Raw genomic sequence first — 16285 nt, 5'->3', positions numbered from 1 at the left:
AGAGAGAGAGAGAGAGAGAGAGAGAGAGAGAGAGAGAGAGAGAGCGCTCTGCACACAGAATTAGAGCTAAAACACATCTCAAGCAGGCAAGGTATCTCCTTTTGATCTTCCACAGTAAAGACCAGAATGATGAACTACGTGACATTGCAACAAAGAAAAGAGTGTTTGAACAATCCAGCCTCATGCTCTATTTGGGATATTCCTGTTTGGACCATCCTCTTACACCCTGTGTTTCCTTGTATATAAAATGCTGAGCCAAAGGGCAGAGGCACAGCCCCTGACCACAAGTCTTACCAAGTCAGGGCTTCCTCTTAGTCCCTTTGTTTACTTGTGTGTAAATTCAGGGCAAGAATTCAAAGAGTGACAAAATAGCCTCAAAAAAATACTTGGGAATCAATCTAACAAAAGAGGTGAAAGACCTCTACAGTGAGAACTACAGAACACTAAAGAAAGAAATTAAAGAAAACCTTAGAGGTTGGAAAGATCTCCCATGTTCTTGTACAGGCAGAATTAATATTGTCAAAATGGCCATACTACCAAAAGTGCTATACAGATTCAATGCAATTCCAATTAAAATCCCAATGATGTACCTTACAGAAATAGAGCAAGCAATCATGAAATTCATCAGGAAGAATAAGAGACCCAGAATAGCTAAAGCAATCTTTAGCAGGAAAAGTGAAGCAGGGGGTATCACAATACCAGAACTTCAACTCTATTACAAAGCAATGGTAACAAAAACAGCATGGTATTGGCACCAAACTAGACAGGTAGGTCAATGGTACAGAATAGAGAACACAGACACAAAACCAAATAAATACAATTTTCTCATCCTAGACAAAGGTGCCAAAAATATGCAATGGAGAAAAGATAGCTTCTTCAACAAATGGTGCTGGGAAAACTGGAAATCCATATGCAGCAAAATGAAACTAAACCCCTATCTTTCACCCTACACAAAACTCAAATCAAAATGGATCAAGGACCTTGGAATCAGACCGGAGACCCGGCACCTTATAGAAGAAAAAGTACGTACAAATCTTCATCATGTCAGTCATGGTCCTAAACCAGACTTCCTCAACACGACTCCCAAAGCACAAGAAATAAAAGCAGGAATCAAAAATTGGGATGAACTCAAACTAAAAAGCTTTTTTTCAGCAAAGGAAACTACCAGCAATGTGAAGAGAGAGCGTACAGAGTGGGAGAAAAATCTTTGCCACTCATACTTCAGATAGAGCACTAATCTCTAGAATCTATAAAGACCTCAAAAAACTTTACACCAAGAATACAAATAACCCAATCAACAAATGGGCTAAGGAAATGAGCAGACACTTCACAGAAGAAGTTCTACAAGTAATCAACAGATATATGAAAAATGTTCAACATCTCTAGTAATAAGAGAAATGCAAATCAAAACTACCCTAAGATTTCATCTCACCCCAATTAGAATGGCTATTATCAAGAATACAAGCAGCAATAGGTGTTGACGAGGATGTGAGGAAAAAGGTACTCTCATACATTGCTGGTGGGGTTGCAAATTAGTGCGGCCACTCTGGAAAGCAATGTGGAGATTCCTTAGAAAATGTGGAATGGAACCACCATTTGACCCAGCTATCTCACTCCTTGGCCTATACCCAGAGGACTTAAAATCAGCATACTACAGAGATACAGCCACATCAATGTTCATAGCTGCTCAATTCACAATAGCTAGATTGTGGAACCAATGTAGATGCTCTTCAATTGATGAATGGATGAAGAAACTGTGGTATATATACATAATGGAATATTACTCAGTCAAAAGAAGAATAAAATTATGGCATTTGCAGGAAAATGGGTGAAGTTGGAGAATATCATGCTAAGTGAGATAAGTCAATTCCAAAAAACCAAAGGACGAATGATCTTTCTGATAAGCGGATGATGATACATAACGGGGTGGGAGAGGAGCAAGAATGGAGGAAGGATGGATTGTATAGAGGAAAATGAGGGGTGGGAGAGGTGGGGGGAAGGAAAAATAACAGAATGAGACAAACATCATTACCCTATGTACATGTATGATTACACAAATGGTGCAACTCTATTTCATGTACAACCAGAGAAACAACAGTTGTACCCCATTTGTGTATAATGAATCGAAATAAATAATTTTTTAAAAAGACTTCAAAGAGTGATAAAAGAAAGAAATAGATAAGTTACAATTTATCAAAATTAAATACTATTATGTTGCAAAGGATACCATTAAGAAAGAAAAACAACTCACAGAAAGAAAATATTTGCAAATATTTACAAATCATATATCTGATGAAAAACCTGCATGTAGAATACATAAAAAATGCTTACAATAAAAAGAAATTAAAAAATGGAAAAAGGCTTTGAATGGATACTTCTCCAAAGAAGATAGACAGATGACCAATAAGCACATGAAAAGAAGCCCAATATTATTATTCATTAGGGAAATGCAAATTAAAACCACAATAATATGTACCCCATGATACCCTTTAGGATAGCTACAATGAAAAAGACAGATAAGTGTTGGTGCCTATGTGAAGAAATGAGATCTCTCAGATGCTGCTGTTGGGAATATAAAAGGGCGCCATGCCATCAGATAAGTTCCCCCAAAAGTTGGAGTGTCATAATATCCAGCAATTGCATGACAAAGCACAAGTTCATTTCCTGAGAGAAATTCCTGCCAGTTTAAAAAAAAATGGAAACAACCCAAACGTTCACCAACTGATAAACAAAAATGTGGTGTATTCATACAAAACATTTATATTTGTATTTGTATTGGATAAACAAAATGTGTATTCATAGAATGGACTATTATTCAGCCATAGAAAAGAATGAAGGGCTAGTATTTACCACGCCATGGATGGACTTTGAAAAAATCATGCTAAGCAAAAGAAGCCAGTCACAAAGGACTAAGTAATAGGATTCCATTGATACAAAATATGTAGAACAGGCCAGCCCACAGAAACAAAGTAGATTAATGGTTCTCTACCACGGAGAAGGAAGGTTGAGGGACATGCCTGCTGAAGGGTACATGATTTCCTTCAGGGTGATAAAAATATTCTAAGATTGATTGTGGTCATGGTTGCAAAGCTGTAAATACACTAAATAGTATTCAACTGTATAATTTTAAATGGGTAAATTATTTAGTATGTAAATTATATCTCATTAAATCTTTTACAAAGAAAAATGCCTACTACATATATACTACTGGCAATCATTAGACATAATTCATATCAAATACAAAATATATTATCTAGTCAAAAAATGAAAACATGCTTAAAAATGCACCTTTCTTCTTTCTTTCCTTTTTCTCCTTCTTTGGTACCTTCTGTACTCAGAATTCTATAATCAGTGTATTCTCATCATGGAACATATTTTTAAAACATGCAGGTCTTAAAGGTAACTCCAAATTTTAAGGTAGATAAGAATTATTTTTGTGAAGATATAGGGCAATAAATTTTCTTTCAACTCTGTCCTCTGTAGTGAGACCTGTGTCGGGAACTCTTACAGTGATTTCACAGCAACAAATTGAGATAGTTAAGCTCTTTTATAGGCAGCATGATCTAGGTCTGCCATTTTGAATAAAGGGATTAGAGCAGTATCTGGCTAAGAGGTATGGGTGAAGGGTCTCTAAGAATCGTCCAACAAAACAAAATAGGGAAAAATAGGAGAAAAGAATGGATTTTACCCAAGGGCATGGCAGTGCATGCCTGTAATCCTACCAGCTCTAGAGGCTGTGGCAGGAGGATAGCAAGTTCAAGGCCAGCCTCAGCAAAAGCGAGGCACTAAGCCCTCAGTGAGACCCTATCTTTAAATAAAATACAAAAAATGGCTGGGGATGTGGCTCAGTGGTGGAGTGCCCCTGAGTTCAATCCCTGGTTCCCACACTTTCCCTCAAAAAAGAATGGATTTCTCTCTAGAATTTGAGGTTAAAATAAATTATAAATAAGATGCAAATGGTTGTTGTTTTACCATTTAATATCTTATTCATGCCTATAATGTCTTTCTTTATAGGACCAGTGGGCAACAATTTATCACAATACTTTAGTATTCATGAATGGTCTATTAAAGAGAAATTTAAGTTCATGAATTAATGGTGGGATAGATGAACTCTAAAAAATGCATAATTTTCCATATTCACTAGTAAATAAGCAAAAATGGCATTTGAAAGTTGATTTTCAAATACTAGAAAATTCATATCTCTTAACTGAAATGTTTCATCATCAGTCATGTTGGACTCTTTTCTTGGCCTTTCTTCTAATCTTGGCCAAAAGTATTTTGAAACAAAATATATTATTATCCAAATGTACAACAGAAAAAAAAAAAGAAAGAGAAATAGAAATAGTACATAATTAAATAAACATATTAAATGATCAGGTCTCTGTATCTCTTGTAAAAGCCTCAATCTTTTTTTTTTTTATTGTAAACAAATGGGATACATGTTGTTTCTCTGTTTGTACATGGCGTAAAGGCATACCATTTGTGTAATCATAAATTTACATAGAGCAATGTTGTTTGATTCATTCTGTTATTTTTTCCCTTCCCCCCACCCCTCCCACCCCTCTTTACCCTCTATACAGTAGTTCCTTCCTCCATACTTGCCCCCCTCCCTAACCCTAACTCTAACCCTTCCCTCCCCCCCATTATGTGTCATCCTCCACTTATCAGCGATATCATTCGTCCTTTGGCTTTTTGAGATCGGCCTATCTCACTTAGCATGATATTCTCCAATTTCATCCATTTGCCTGCAATCTTTTGACTCAAAGAAAGATAAAAAGTTAGGAGTCAACTTTGGATTTGGCACAAACTGTACATCACAGACTTTGCTGGTCTGTAGGTCGCACATTCAGAGTCAGTACAAAACCCACATTCCAATCTGGTGTTCCACATGTCCACAGTGATATTTAACAGTTTCATCAATTGTTATATATTTGTTTATATTTGTTGAAATAAATTTAATTCAGTACTTCTTTTAATTTGATCCCTTTACCTGTCTTCTATTCCAGTGCTTTGCACACATTTTCACAGCTGGTTACCATTACAACCAAAGACTCAGATCTCCTGATAATGAATTTTAAAGTACTTTCCTTAAAAGCACACTGTTCTGGAAAAAAGCTTCCTCTTTGTAACATTGTCAGAAAAATACAGAATTAAATGATTCATATTTCCTGAAATGTGAATATAAGAAATGCTTCCTAAATTTTCTTCTTCTTTTTTTTTTTACTTTCATTTGTTAATAACCCAACTAAATAAGAATTAGCTATTGAAATAACTATAAACTTCTGGAAAAATAAAGATGGTGAAAAATCAAAGCATACTGTTTAGGTGTTGTGAAATGGATAACTCACATACAGCCAGTCCTCCATGTCTTTGGGGGTCTTGTTCCTGAACCCTCGCAGAAATGAAAATCCGTGTATGCTCAAGTCCTTTACACAACATGGTGTAGTGCTTACACAGAACCTACACACATCTTTGAGTATACTTTAGATATTCTCTTGATTATTCCTGATGTCCAATGCTGTATTGTTAAGGGAATAATGACAAAAAAATGTATTTACATGTCCAGTACAATGCTGTTTTTCCTGAATACTTTTGATCCTTGGTTGGTTAAATTCACAGATATGGAACCCACAAATATGAAGATCTGACTGTGCTGGAAATGACTGGGAAATGTGGGCAAATTTAAAAATACATCTCCTTGAAGTCATGGGGCAGAAAACAAACCAGTAAAAAAATCTGTACCAAAATCTGGGAGAGAAAGGAAACTGAGAGGGGATACCAGAAGCATTAGAAGAGGAAGATGAGAAGCTCAGCAGAATATTTGATAGACTCCAGCAAAACTGGAGGCAGAGGTCATGAAGAAGGGGAGCCACATTAAACCCCTCATACTTTGGATTAGTTACACTTGTACACAGAGTTCTGCTCAAAATGTAAAGATAAAGCAAAAGAACTCAGATACATACAAAGGCTGAATTTGAATTATTTTGAGTCCCAGAAAGGGGTGAAGAAGCTTATGCTGGATACCTCTCTCAGAAAGATGTCAGCAAGAAATTCCCAGGGTGAAGGATGAGAAAATAAAATGCAAAATACAGAAAGGAAGACATATAGATGATAGAGTAGATTTAACGTGTGTGTAATTGGAATTAAAGAAGAAGAGGAGAGAATGAAGCAAATGCAGTATTTGAAATAATGTTGACTAAAGGTGACCCCAAACTGCTGAGAAACCTCCAGTCAAAGATTCAAGATCCATAAACCCTAAGAAGAATAATTATAGGGAAAACTGTGATTTGGACATTATAATAATGCCAATGAAAACCAAAGAGGAAAAAAATATGAAGACATCTAGAAAGGGAATAAAAATAGATTATTTTCAAAGTAGCACCAATTAGACCTACAAGTATTTTCTCAATGGAAATGATGGACTCGAGGAACAAAGAAACAATATCTTCAAATGGGGAAACAAACAAACAGAACATGCCAACATAAATTTCTATCATCAACAAGCAAATCCTACATGAGAAAATTATAGTAGGTCAAACCTATACAGGACTAAAAAAGAAAAAACAAACAAACAAAATAAACAACAAACAAACTAAGAAATTTGAGAAACTTGTTACCAATAGATTCATATTAATAAAAGTAGTCTTGAAATGTCCTTCCTTAGAAGGAACACATTCAGAGTGAATTGGAGAAAAAGGAAAGAATAAATAACAAAGAATCACACGATTATGTCTAAATGAACATTTACTACATTTAACAATAATATTGTGTGGGCTCTGAAATGTACTTAAATTATAATAGAGAATGACAACAGCAAATGGAATTAGAATGAGGAAATATGGATGGAAAGTACACTCTGGTCCTTACATTGTTTGGGACGGGTAAAAGTTTCATGCTGAAGAAATTATTAGAAGTAAAAAGTACATTTGAAAGACCATTCAATACAAAATCACTGTTTTCTTATAAATATGTAAAACTAAGAAATTATGTTTAAGATATTTCACCACATATAGCAAATATCTGGGACAATTTCACAAGAATGTGTAAGATTTCTGAACAGACAACTATAAGATGGTGTTGAGACAAATTAAAGACCTAAATAAATGGAGAAAGAAAATATGAACAAATTGGAGGAATTATAATGATGTCACTTTTCACTAAATTAACCTAATATGATGCCAAATCATTTTTACATAAAAATTAATGACCCGATTATGAAATGTTTAGGGAAATGAAAAAGACTGAGAATAAAGAAGCCTCAAATAAACATAATAAATAAAAAGAGAAGGAAGGATCTGCTCTACTTAAAGAAGATAATGCAGTGAGCACCATAACGTACAAAGATGATAAACTAGCAGCTCAGAACAGAAAGTTCAAATGCATACGTACACATAAAATTATGAAAAAGGTGTTGCCTACAGAGCAATGATGTTTGAGGAAAAAAAATGAAAACTGACCCATACTACACAATATTCACAAAAAAATAAATTTCAGAGGGATAATAGTTCCAAATGTAAGGTTACACTCCATTTATGTATGATTTAACAAAATGTATAAATGCAGTCTACTGTCATGTACAGCAAACTAGAACAAATAAAAAAATTTTGAAGTATATTTTGGTAACATACATAACCTATAATAAAGTTCCATATGTAATGTATAGATAATTCCAATAAGTTATTAAGAAAATGACAGACAGTTCACAAAGAGGCTTGCACAGGCAATTCACAAAAAAGTATCTCCAAACAGGCTGTCAGGAAAAGTACTCAATCTTATTAGTAATTACAGAAGTAGAAGTTAAAACCACAAGATAGCACCCAACCCCCCACAGATGACCCCCACATCAAGCGTTAGCAAGGAAGAGAGGTAAAGGGAACTCTCATGAATTACTGCTCTGAGTGTCACTTGGTACAGTCACTTTGGAAAATGGTTTGGCATATAGGATTAAATTTGAAGAGTCACAATTTCACTTTTAGGTATATATTTAACATTTATATATGTATATGTTTACAAGAAGATAGGTATAAGAATATTCATCTTACCATGATTCATTCATGTGCATAAGTAGCAGAATGGATAAACTGTGACTTATTTAAATAGCAGTAGAACCAGGAAAATAAACAAACCACAGAGACACAGATGGGTTCCAAAAACTAAGACTGAGTTAAAGAAGGCAGTCACAACATAATCCAAACTGTTAAATAAGGCTCAGAACCAGGAAGCTTAGCTAGAGGGTAATAAGATTGTGGATGCTTTTGGAAAGGAGTCGGGAGAAAATTGGGAGGAACTGTAGTGGGGACTCCTTGAAAACCAAGGTGTTCTACTTCTTGCCTTGATAGTAGTTACATTATTATTAACTTCCTGATCATTCACTAGCTGTACATTTGTATTTTTAACATTTTTCCATATGTGCACATACAGAAAAGTTATAAAGATATAAAGTTATAAATACCTCCTTTTACAAGTCTGTGTATAAAATATTAAAGCATGAGAAAAATTTTAATCCATCCTAGGATTGTCTTGCTTAATTAGAGACTATTAGAAGGTTCATCAAGTAAGGTTTTAGATTTGACAATTTACTTAAGATTCTTACTTTTTAAAATAAATTGGAATCAGTTTGCTTTAGAGACATCACTTTTTTTTTGCACATTCCAAATACTTTAGTAATGTGTACATTTATGTTTAATTAAACAGAAATCACACAAAAGAATAAAAAATTTTCCTCTATTGAAATTACTGTTTGAAACATTGGTTTAAATTCCATTCATGATAAAATAGTAATATAATATTTGCTTTATTAAATATTTTTCTGAGAGAAATGTTCAGATCATAATTTTAACTAATTATATTTAAAAGTTAAAATCAGTAAGCAAGATTCTTACAATATTCCCAAAGTTCATTTAAAAAATCAATACTTCTTTAGGTTTTAATAAAAAGAATTTCAAAGATGTAGGTTAATCTAAATTTGCACTTACTTTAAAAATGTTTTCTCTATTTCCTGAAAACTTACCCACAAATCCCTAAGAGCTTACAGAAGTGGATCACATTACATTGACATCTACTGACTAGAGTTGTTATGGTTTAGATATAAGGTGCCTCCACTCTGCGCCTCAAAACTCCTGCTAGACAATGCAGGAATGTGAAAAGATTAGATTATGAGAGCTGTAACCTGTCAGTGAATTAATCCATTTGATGCATTAACAATTTACTGAGCAGTAACTGTAGGCAGGTGGAGTGTGACTGGAGGAAGATCACCGGGGTTGTGCCCTTGGGATTATATTTTGTCTTTGGCTCTTTCTGCTTTCTCTGCTTCCCAGTTGAGCAGTTTTCCTCTGTTTCTGGTCTGCCATGATGTTCTGTCTCATCTCAGGCTCAGTGCAATGGAGCCAGCTGACCATGGATTGAACTTGTAAAACCATAAGCCAAAATAAACTTGTCTGCCTCTAAGTTTTTCTTGTCAGGAATTTGTTCACAGTGATGAAGAGGTAACTAACACAATGATGAATATATTCTTTATTTAAATGATTAAAGCAAAATGAAATATCATGTAGTCTCAAGGATAGGTACTGGTCAGCTATAGAAAAGAAAGAATCTATTCTTTCCTTGTTTTTCTTTTTCCTATGAATCCCTTTCAATCCATCCTTGTTTTATCTTGGAAACTCTAACCCACATATAGGTTTGGATCAATCCTATAGGATGTAGGTACCAAAGAATCATCTAACTACTCACTGTATAAGCACTTCCATTAAAAAATATAGTTCTGGGTCAAGAATGAATATTGGTAAGAATCCAGGATTTCCCAAACAACCCAGTAGATTTAAATAGTGAATGATATAAAATGGGCCTAATTAAAAATAATCCATTACCTTTTTTCTAATTCTGATTTAACTTGCAAGGAGAACCTGTGTTTGGTGTGGCTATTTTGTGGGACTTCTGAGCACATGGTTATGAACAAATATATTTACTCAAATAATATTTATTGAATATCTGATATATGTTAAGTATGAGAATATAGGTAACAAAGAAATGATACCCTATAAGTTTCAAAGCTTCATACAGCAAAAAGATAACTGGCAGAGAAGCTCTTTTATTATTTACAGTTATTTATTTATCAGGCCAGGGATGGAACCCAGAGCTTCACATGTACCAGGAAGCACTCTACCACTGCGCTACATCGCCAGGTCCTCATTTTCTCATACTTCAAAAAATTTAAGATGATTTAAGATGATGTATTTGCAAACATTAATGTCCCAGGGGGTAAGCAAAGGGGTTGGCATTTGAACCATTCACTGATGAATGGACTGGGTTTGAATAGGAAAAAAAGAGAGAGAAAATATATCAAATGGGGGCTGGGACAGAAAGAAAAATTTGGGGACAGAATGCAGGAGTGAATGATTGGAGGAGAGAAGAAGAATTAAATGCAGCAACTACAATAAAGGTTTTATGAACTAAACTGAAGAGGAGATAATGCAGTTAAACAGGGACCCATACTGCAGGCAAAGGGCAGTAGTCAAAGGTTTGCAGCTGGGTAACGGTTTAAGACATGTGGTAGTGTGGTTCCTAATAGCTGCAGGATGGAGGATGGGTCAGAGGCAGAAGGTTTCTTGTCCCAGTGACTCTTTGGTGTTGGATTAAGAAATTCCAGGACCCTGAGTTAGCATTTGGGGGCCTCCAATCCCAATGTGTCAGGTTTTAGAAATCTGCACGATAGCACAGCTCATCCAGATTATGTGACTCATTAACACAGACTGCAAAGGAGGGAGGGATCTGGGTACTGTACAGGGAACCACAGACAGTGTTTGCCATCTCAGCATTAATTTTTTTTACACTTTTTCCTAAAATATTTACATATTTACTTTTTTTGTAAAAACTCTTCTAATGTGAGTATGTAGAAGTGTGCAAAATTATCACTGAAAGCATAGAGAGACTAGTTTTTGAACTCTTTGTAAAAAAAAAAAAACGTAGCAGGGGTTCCTATGCATCAGGAACCTTGAAAAATAATGTCTTCTAGCTTTGTTATGTAAATGTGGTCAAATCATCATCACTTCCATTTTCCCTTCCTTTCTTTTTTCTTTCTCACACAAGCTAGGCAAGTACTATCACACTGCCCTATATCCTCAGCCTCTCATTTTCTTATACTTTAAGCTAATGCATTTTTCAACTACCAGCCTCTTAAGGATATTAGGAAACAAGCATTTAAAATAAGGTGCTATAAAATTATAATATACCATGCCATTATTTTGGTTAGAAATTAGGAGTAATGCAGTCTTGTTTCATTTTCTTTGGAATTCTAAATGAGTGGAAACACTTTTTCCAAACTTACTTAATGAATCATGGTAGGACCAGAATAATTTCCTTTTATATTAATTAACTCAACTAGTTCATTCACATCTTTGAAACACAATTATAGACTGCAGCTCCCTCTTCCTGAGTAAAGGTGTACTTAATTTCCACTCAGGGTAGCTTTATGCAACTTTTTCTTTCATGTATAATATTTGAATATGTTAAATGTTTGTGTTCATAATGTCATTTAATTATATATTATCTCTTTTGCAGAAATTGTTTGATTGAATACATACCTAGTAATAATGGTTAGATTTCTACTCTTGATTCAGTGGCTATTCATTTCATTTACCAAGCTATTTATTGAGTGAACTAGGTAACAGGATAAATATTAAGGATACAAATGTGAACTCCAAACAGTTTCTGATTTTTTTTTTCCCCAGAGATGGAGATGCAGCTTCATCGTGGAAAAGCTGAGTTGGCAGAAGTTTGAAACAACAGAACAGTTGAGCACAACTACTTAAGACAGAGGGGCTGGGGCTTCCTATACACATCCTACCGTCCTTCCTCAGCCTCAGATGGGCCTTCAACAACTCTTGGGTCTGCCATTGGTCACCAAACATTGTAATATCCCATCACGTAATCTAGGCACTATCTCCTAATCTCTTAGGCTCCCTCCCCAGTTAGAGAGCCTTTGGAGGGATTGGTAGGTACAGTGCAGGAGGCTTCAGCAGGTGGTGAGGGGCACCTGGACATTGATTCAGGTGGGGGCAATTTTCTTCTAGGAGATTGCCCTGATAGAGTCCCCACCAGTTATCTTTCTGGTGGCTGTTTCCAGCTGCACCGCAGGTACCAGGGGTCACCTGAAACTAGGGAGGAGGGGTGCTTGAGGTATAGCAGACACATAGCCAAGAGATGCACTGAAGACAAGGTCCCAGGGTTCCACCTGGGGAATGTGGTAACTGAGGAGACCATGACCTCTGGCTTTCTGGATGACTTGGGTCAACCTCCCGTGCTTCTTCCCACAGACACCTGTATGTGAAGCACTGAAGATGATACCTGCATGGGTGCAGAGGAACTGCTTCAAGAGCTTTACATTCCTAAAACCCACATGCAACTCATGATCCCAGCAGAGGGAGCAAGGATCCCCAGCATCTTTATTCTTAATGAAGACCCTTCTTTTGAGTCCACTGTGGGGGTACATGCCCCTGCTTGCAGCAGGGACAGGGTGAGAATCCCAGGGTTTCTGGTATTCTTCTGAGTCCAGGAATTTCCAGAGCTCCTTCTGATAAGGGGAAATGGAAACCTGGGGGCAATGAACCTTTTTCAGAGGGCAGGAACAGGGGGCTTTGGTGCAGAGTCTGGAGGGGAACTTGAACTCTAAAGGTGGCGAGATTGGGAAGGTGGCCAGATTGGGAAGCTGCCTCACTAGCTGTGTGTCCAGTAAGGCTGGTGTCATCTTGACCCCATTTTTATCTCCCACAAGCAATCAGATGTCAGTCACTTGATGTCCATTAATCCCAGAGAATAATGTCATAATTTCCTAATATGCAAAGCTCTAATAAACTCCTAGGGTCATCTGTTCTCAGACTCCTCATAATGTGTCTCATTTACGGTCCTGCACATTTAAAATGATACTAGTTCTTAGTGCTTAGTATGGGCAAGACACTGTTCTAGACTCTGTATTTATACTAACTCACATAACCCTCTCAAAAATCCTATCCAATAGACACTACTGATATCCCTGTTTACAGACAAATGGCATAAACCAGCTGTGGATCACACTGCTAATAGGTTCCAGATTTAGAACTTATACTCTGGCAGTCTGGCCTCATGGTCTAAGTTTTTAAAGTCTACGTATTGTCTCTTGAACATATTTTGGCAAGTTATCCCACTGTGACTTACTTCCTGCCAACTAGCTATTTACGTAAGAGAGGACAAGAAGCCATCTTCTGAACCCAGGAAGGGCCAGAGAGAAACACCATGGGACATGACACTCTTGTTCCCCTCTTTGTTCCTAAGGCCTGAACCCTAGTTCATGCCAGTTGCTGAGTGAATATTCATGGCTCACCTATATGTGTGTTCTCTGCCTTATAGCCTGTGACCCCATGTTACCCAAAAGGTAGATCAGAGGTGCTGCTCACAGTAAATCAGCAAGTGGCCCCTACTAAGTCCTCAAAGGAATAACACATGGGTGAAGTGCATGAGGCATCAAATCTTCCTTAAATAACTCTGAGAAGAAGCATCCCCTGAAATTTTGCAAGCCCATTGCCTCCCTTGCCTCTCTCAGCCTTGCCAACCTCTGCCAACCATCATGTGGAATTTGGGTGTAGTAGCTGTATATTTACACCACGAGGAAAACAGAAAGGGATGGAATCAGGTAAAATCTTCACTGTCCACCCTTCCTGGTCCCAATAAACTTCCAGAGCTTTTGTTTTCTCCTAATTTTTTATGACAGTTCTTTCCCAGGCTAGCAAATCCTTCAATTCCATATGCTGATCTAAATCTCATTAATTCAGAGCAATCATGGAAAGAAAAATTAACTCACATAACACTTAATTTTAAAATAGTTTAAGACGACAAGGCTTATGCCATTTCTTCATGTATGGGAAAATTAGAATAATTTTAAAGCATTAGCTTTTAGAAGATTAGGTTTCAAAAATGATTGATACAGAACTCTGTGCTACATATGGCAAACATAGGACTTCAGAACATGTTGGTTACATTCTGATCACCTCCTGGGTCTACAGATAGTTTAAAAATTCTCCCTCATATGTAGTGTATATTTTCTCTAGACATGTTTAGGATATGTGCTACATATGCTTAAACAGAAGGCAGAGGCCAAGCCTACAAAAGAGAGGCTCCAAGTAGTAGCTCGTGGATTCAAGAAGGCCATTCTAAGGGACTGCAGTGTCCTGTGGAAGCAGGTATTCTGATAAGGCTGCATGAAAATGCAGTAAGTGATCATCAGTGGTAGCACCCTCGTGGCCACAACTACAATTTCCTAGACAAAAGCATGGTCAGGATTATTCCTCTTTCATAATACTAACCCTCTGTTCTGAGCAGAACTTTTGCTCATAATTCTGGGAGCACAGAACAGCTTAAATTCCAGTTTTAGAAAGAAATAATTTTGTTCAATATTTCAATAGAGCTATTTCTTTGCTGTGAACACAGTTCCTTAATGCTAAGCCTGAGTTTCCTACTGGTTCTCACCATCCACCTGAGGTGAGCAACTCAGTGTGACCCCTACAGAGGCTGCAGGGATATTTGCAAGAGCTTTTTTGACAGAGGATAAAGCAACACTTGATGAGAAACAGACATGACTGATGTCTTAAAAATCCAAGCTTTTCTCTCCACTTAGCATGTCTATTGGCTCTAAGAGGCAGGGATGTGGATGATGACCTTGACCACTGTTTGCTAACTCAATGTCTATTGCTATAATGTCCAGCATTAAACAAGTTGAGAGCAAGAAGGAAGTAAACCATAACCAAGACAGGTTCCTCCTGGAGAGATGTACCCTTGCAGTCACAGGCATAGTGAACTGTGCACAGAGGTTAATGGGGCTGGTGCTGCACTGTGGAGATACAGAGCAACACCTAACCCAAACTGGAGAACTCTTGGAGCTGGAAAAAATCAAAAAGACTTACTCCCAAAAGGGGCATCAAGATGAGATGAATCAGACCTGGGTAGGCAGAGGGGCAGTAAGTGGCTATGGGTTAGGAACATTCAAATTACAGGCAATGGGCCATAGACCACCTGGTTTCATAAGTACCATCACAGAGCCAGGGCTAATTTCTACCCACTCATTATTGTTCAATACATGGACAGCTCTGTCTTTACTTAGTATTTTCAGCCCAGAGTTTGTGGACCTGGAAATACCTTATAGTTTGCAAGGCACTTTCATCTATTATCTCAATTACCATGCACAGCATTCAGTAAGAATATAAATCCACCAAAGAAGTACTGCCCATTGTAAAAGATACATGGTTATAATTTAATAAAACATTAGCAAGAATAGACAGAAGAGCAAAAGGTAATGTCTCCATCTTTGGATAGTTGAAATAAAAACAACAATGAATTCCCAAGTTAGGACAACCTTAACCAGATAATATCAGGCTAAGAAGATCATGTATAAAGAGGCAAGGCTAACTGTACCTGGCTCTAGTTCCTAGACCATCAAGGCTAATGGCTACCCTGGGTCAGAAAAAGGTGGCTAATTTCTAGGAGGAGAGTTAGCCATCTCTCTGGTCTTTCTTTTTACCCTTCCATCAATGCTCTTATCTACCTAAGCATGAGCACTTCTCATCAAACCTTGGCTGGTTACATTCACCCTCACTTTAACTGTTCAACAGTAAGCCCCAGAGAATATCTCACTCATAGTTGATCCTTTCTACCCATCAAAGCTTATCAATTCTCTTTAGATATCCATCAAAGGAGTTGTGACGGTAAATTGCTGATGATAGTGCTATTAGTCAGCAGTCACATGTTTCATAAGAAGACTAACACAGCAACTCAGTCAGTGTCCAGAAGAGACTGTGAGTAGACACAGGGCTCACCTGTGGCGAAGACAACATTCCTGGAGACCAGACGATGCTCCACAATGGAGAACTGTGGAAGCTCAATCCTTTCCACTCCAGTGACAGCCTTGTCCCCGCCGCGCCAGTAAAATTCAATGTCATCCGTGGTGTAGCCATCTACCAGGAGAGAAATGAAAGGACACGGTGCATATGAGATATCATTTTGTATGAGTGCACAGCTAAAGAAGCTTGAATACAATGGAAGTAATGGCCTTGCCATATTTGAATATTTGTTTTAATGTGCTTGTCTCTAAGAAGTGTCACTAAAGAACTAACTTTCAACTAATCTTGTGTTACCCCTGCTATTTGATTTGTACCAGGTTGTTTGAGGACTCTAAACAATGTTGTGTTGGCAAAGTCTAACTTTAGAACCGGTGTGGGCATCATATGGAAGTGAATTTAAAACCCTTCTTAACAGCAGCAGA

The 16285-nt window shown here is 37.0% G+C and overlaps 1 protein-coding gene and 1 pseudogene across 2 annotated transcripts in view; both read right to left on the bottom strand.

The window, feature by feature from the left end:
• The window catches only part of GABRB3 (gamma-aminobutyric acid type A receptor subunit beta3), a 219171-nt gene that overhangs the window by 23795 nt on the left and 179091 nt on the right, over window positions 1–16285 (bottom strand). Inside the window, exon 6 of the mRNA XM_079128442.1 lies at window positions 15840–15977. Within this exon, the coding sequence (XP_078984568.1) occupies window positions 15840–15977 (138 nt within the window). The remainder of the gene's footprint in view (window positions 1–15839; window positions 15978–16285) is intronic.
• On the bottom strand, window positions 12097–15661 carry LOC306653708 (small ribosomal subunit protein mS40-like; annotated as a pseudogene). The gene is made up of 2 exons: window positions 15658–15661; window positions 12097–12604 (listed from the first exon to the last, which is right to left on the bottom strand). The product of its transcript is annotated as a small ribosomal subunit protein mS40-like (transcript).

Source organism: Sciurus vulgaris, assembly GCF_902686455.1.
Source record: "Sciurus vulgaris genome assembly, chromosome: 2".
Classification (NCBI taxonomy): domain Eukaryota; kingdom Metazoa; phylum Chordata; class Mammalia; order Rodentia; family Sciuridae; genus Sciurus; species Sciurus vulgaris.
The sequence above is the reverse complement of the archived record's forward strand: the minus strand, read 5'-3'. Positions and strand labels throughout refer to the sequence as shown.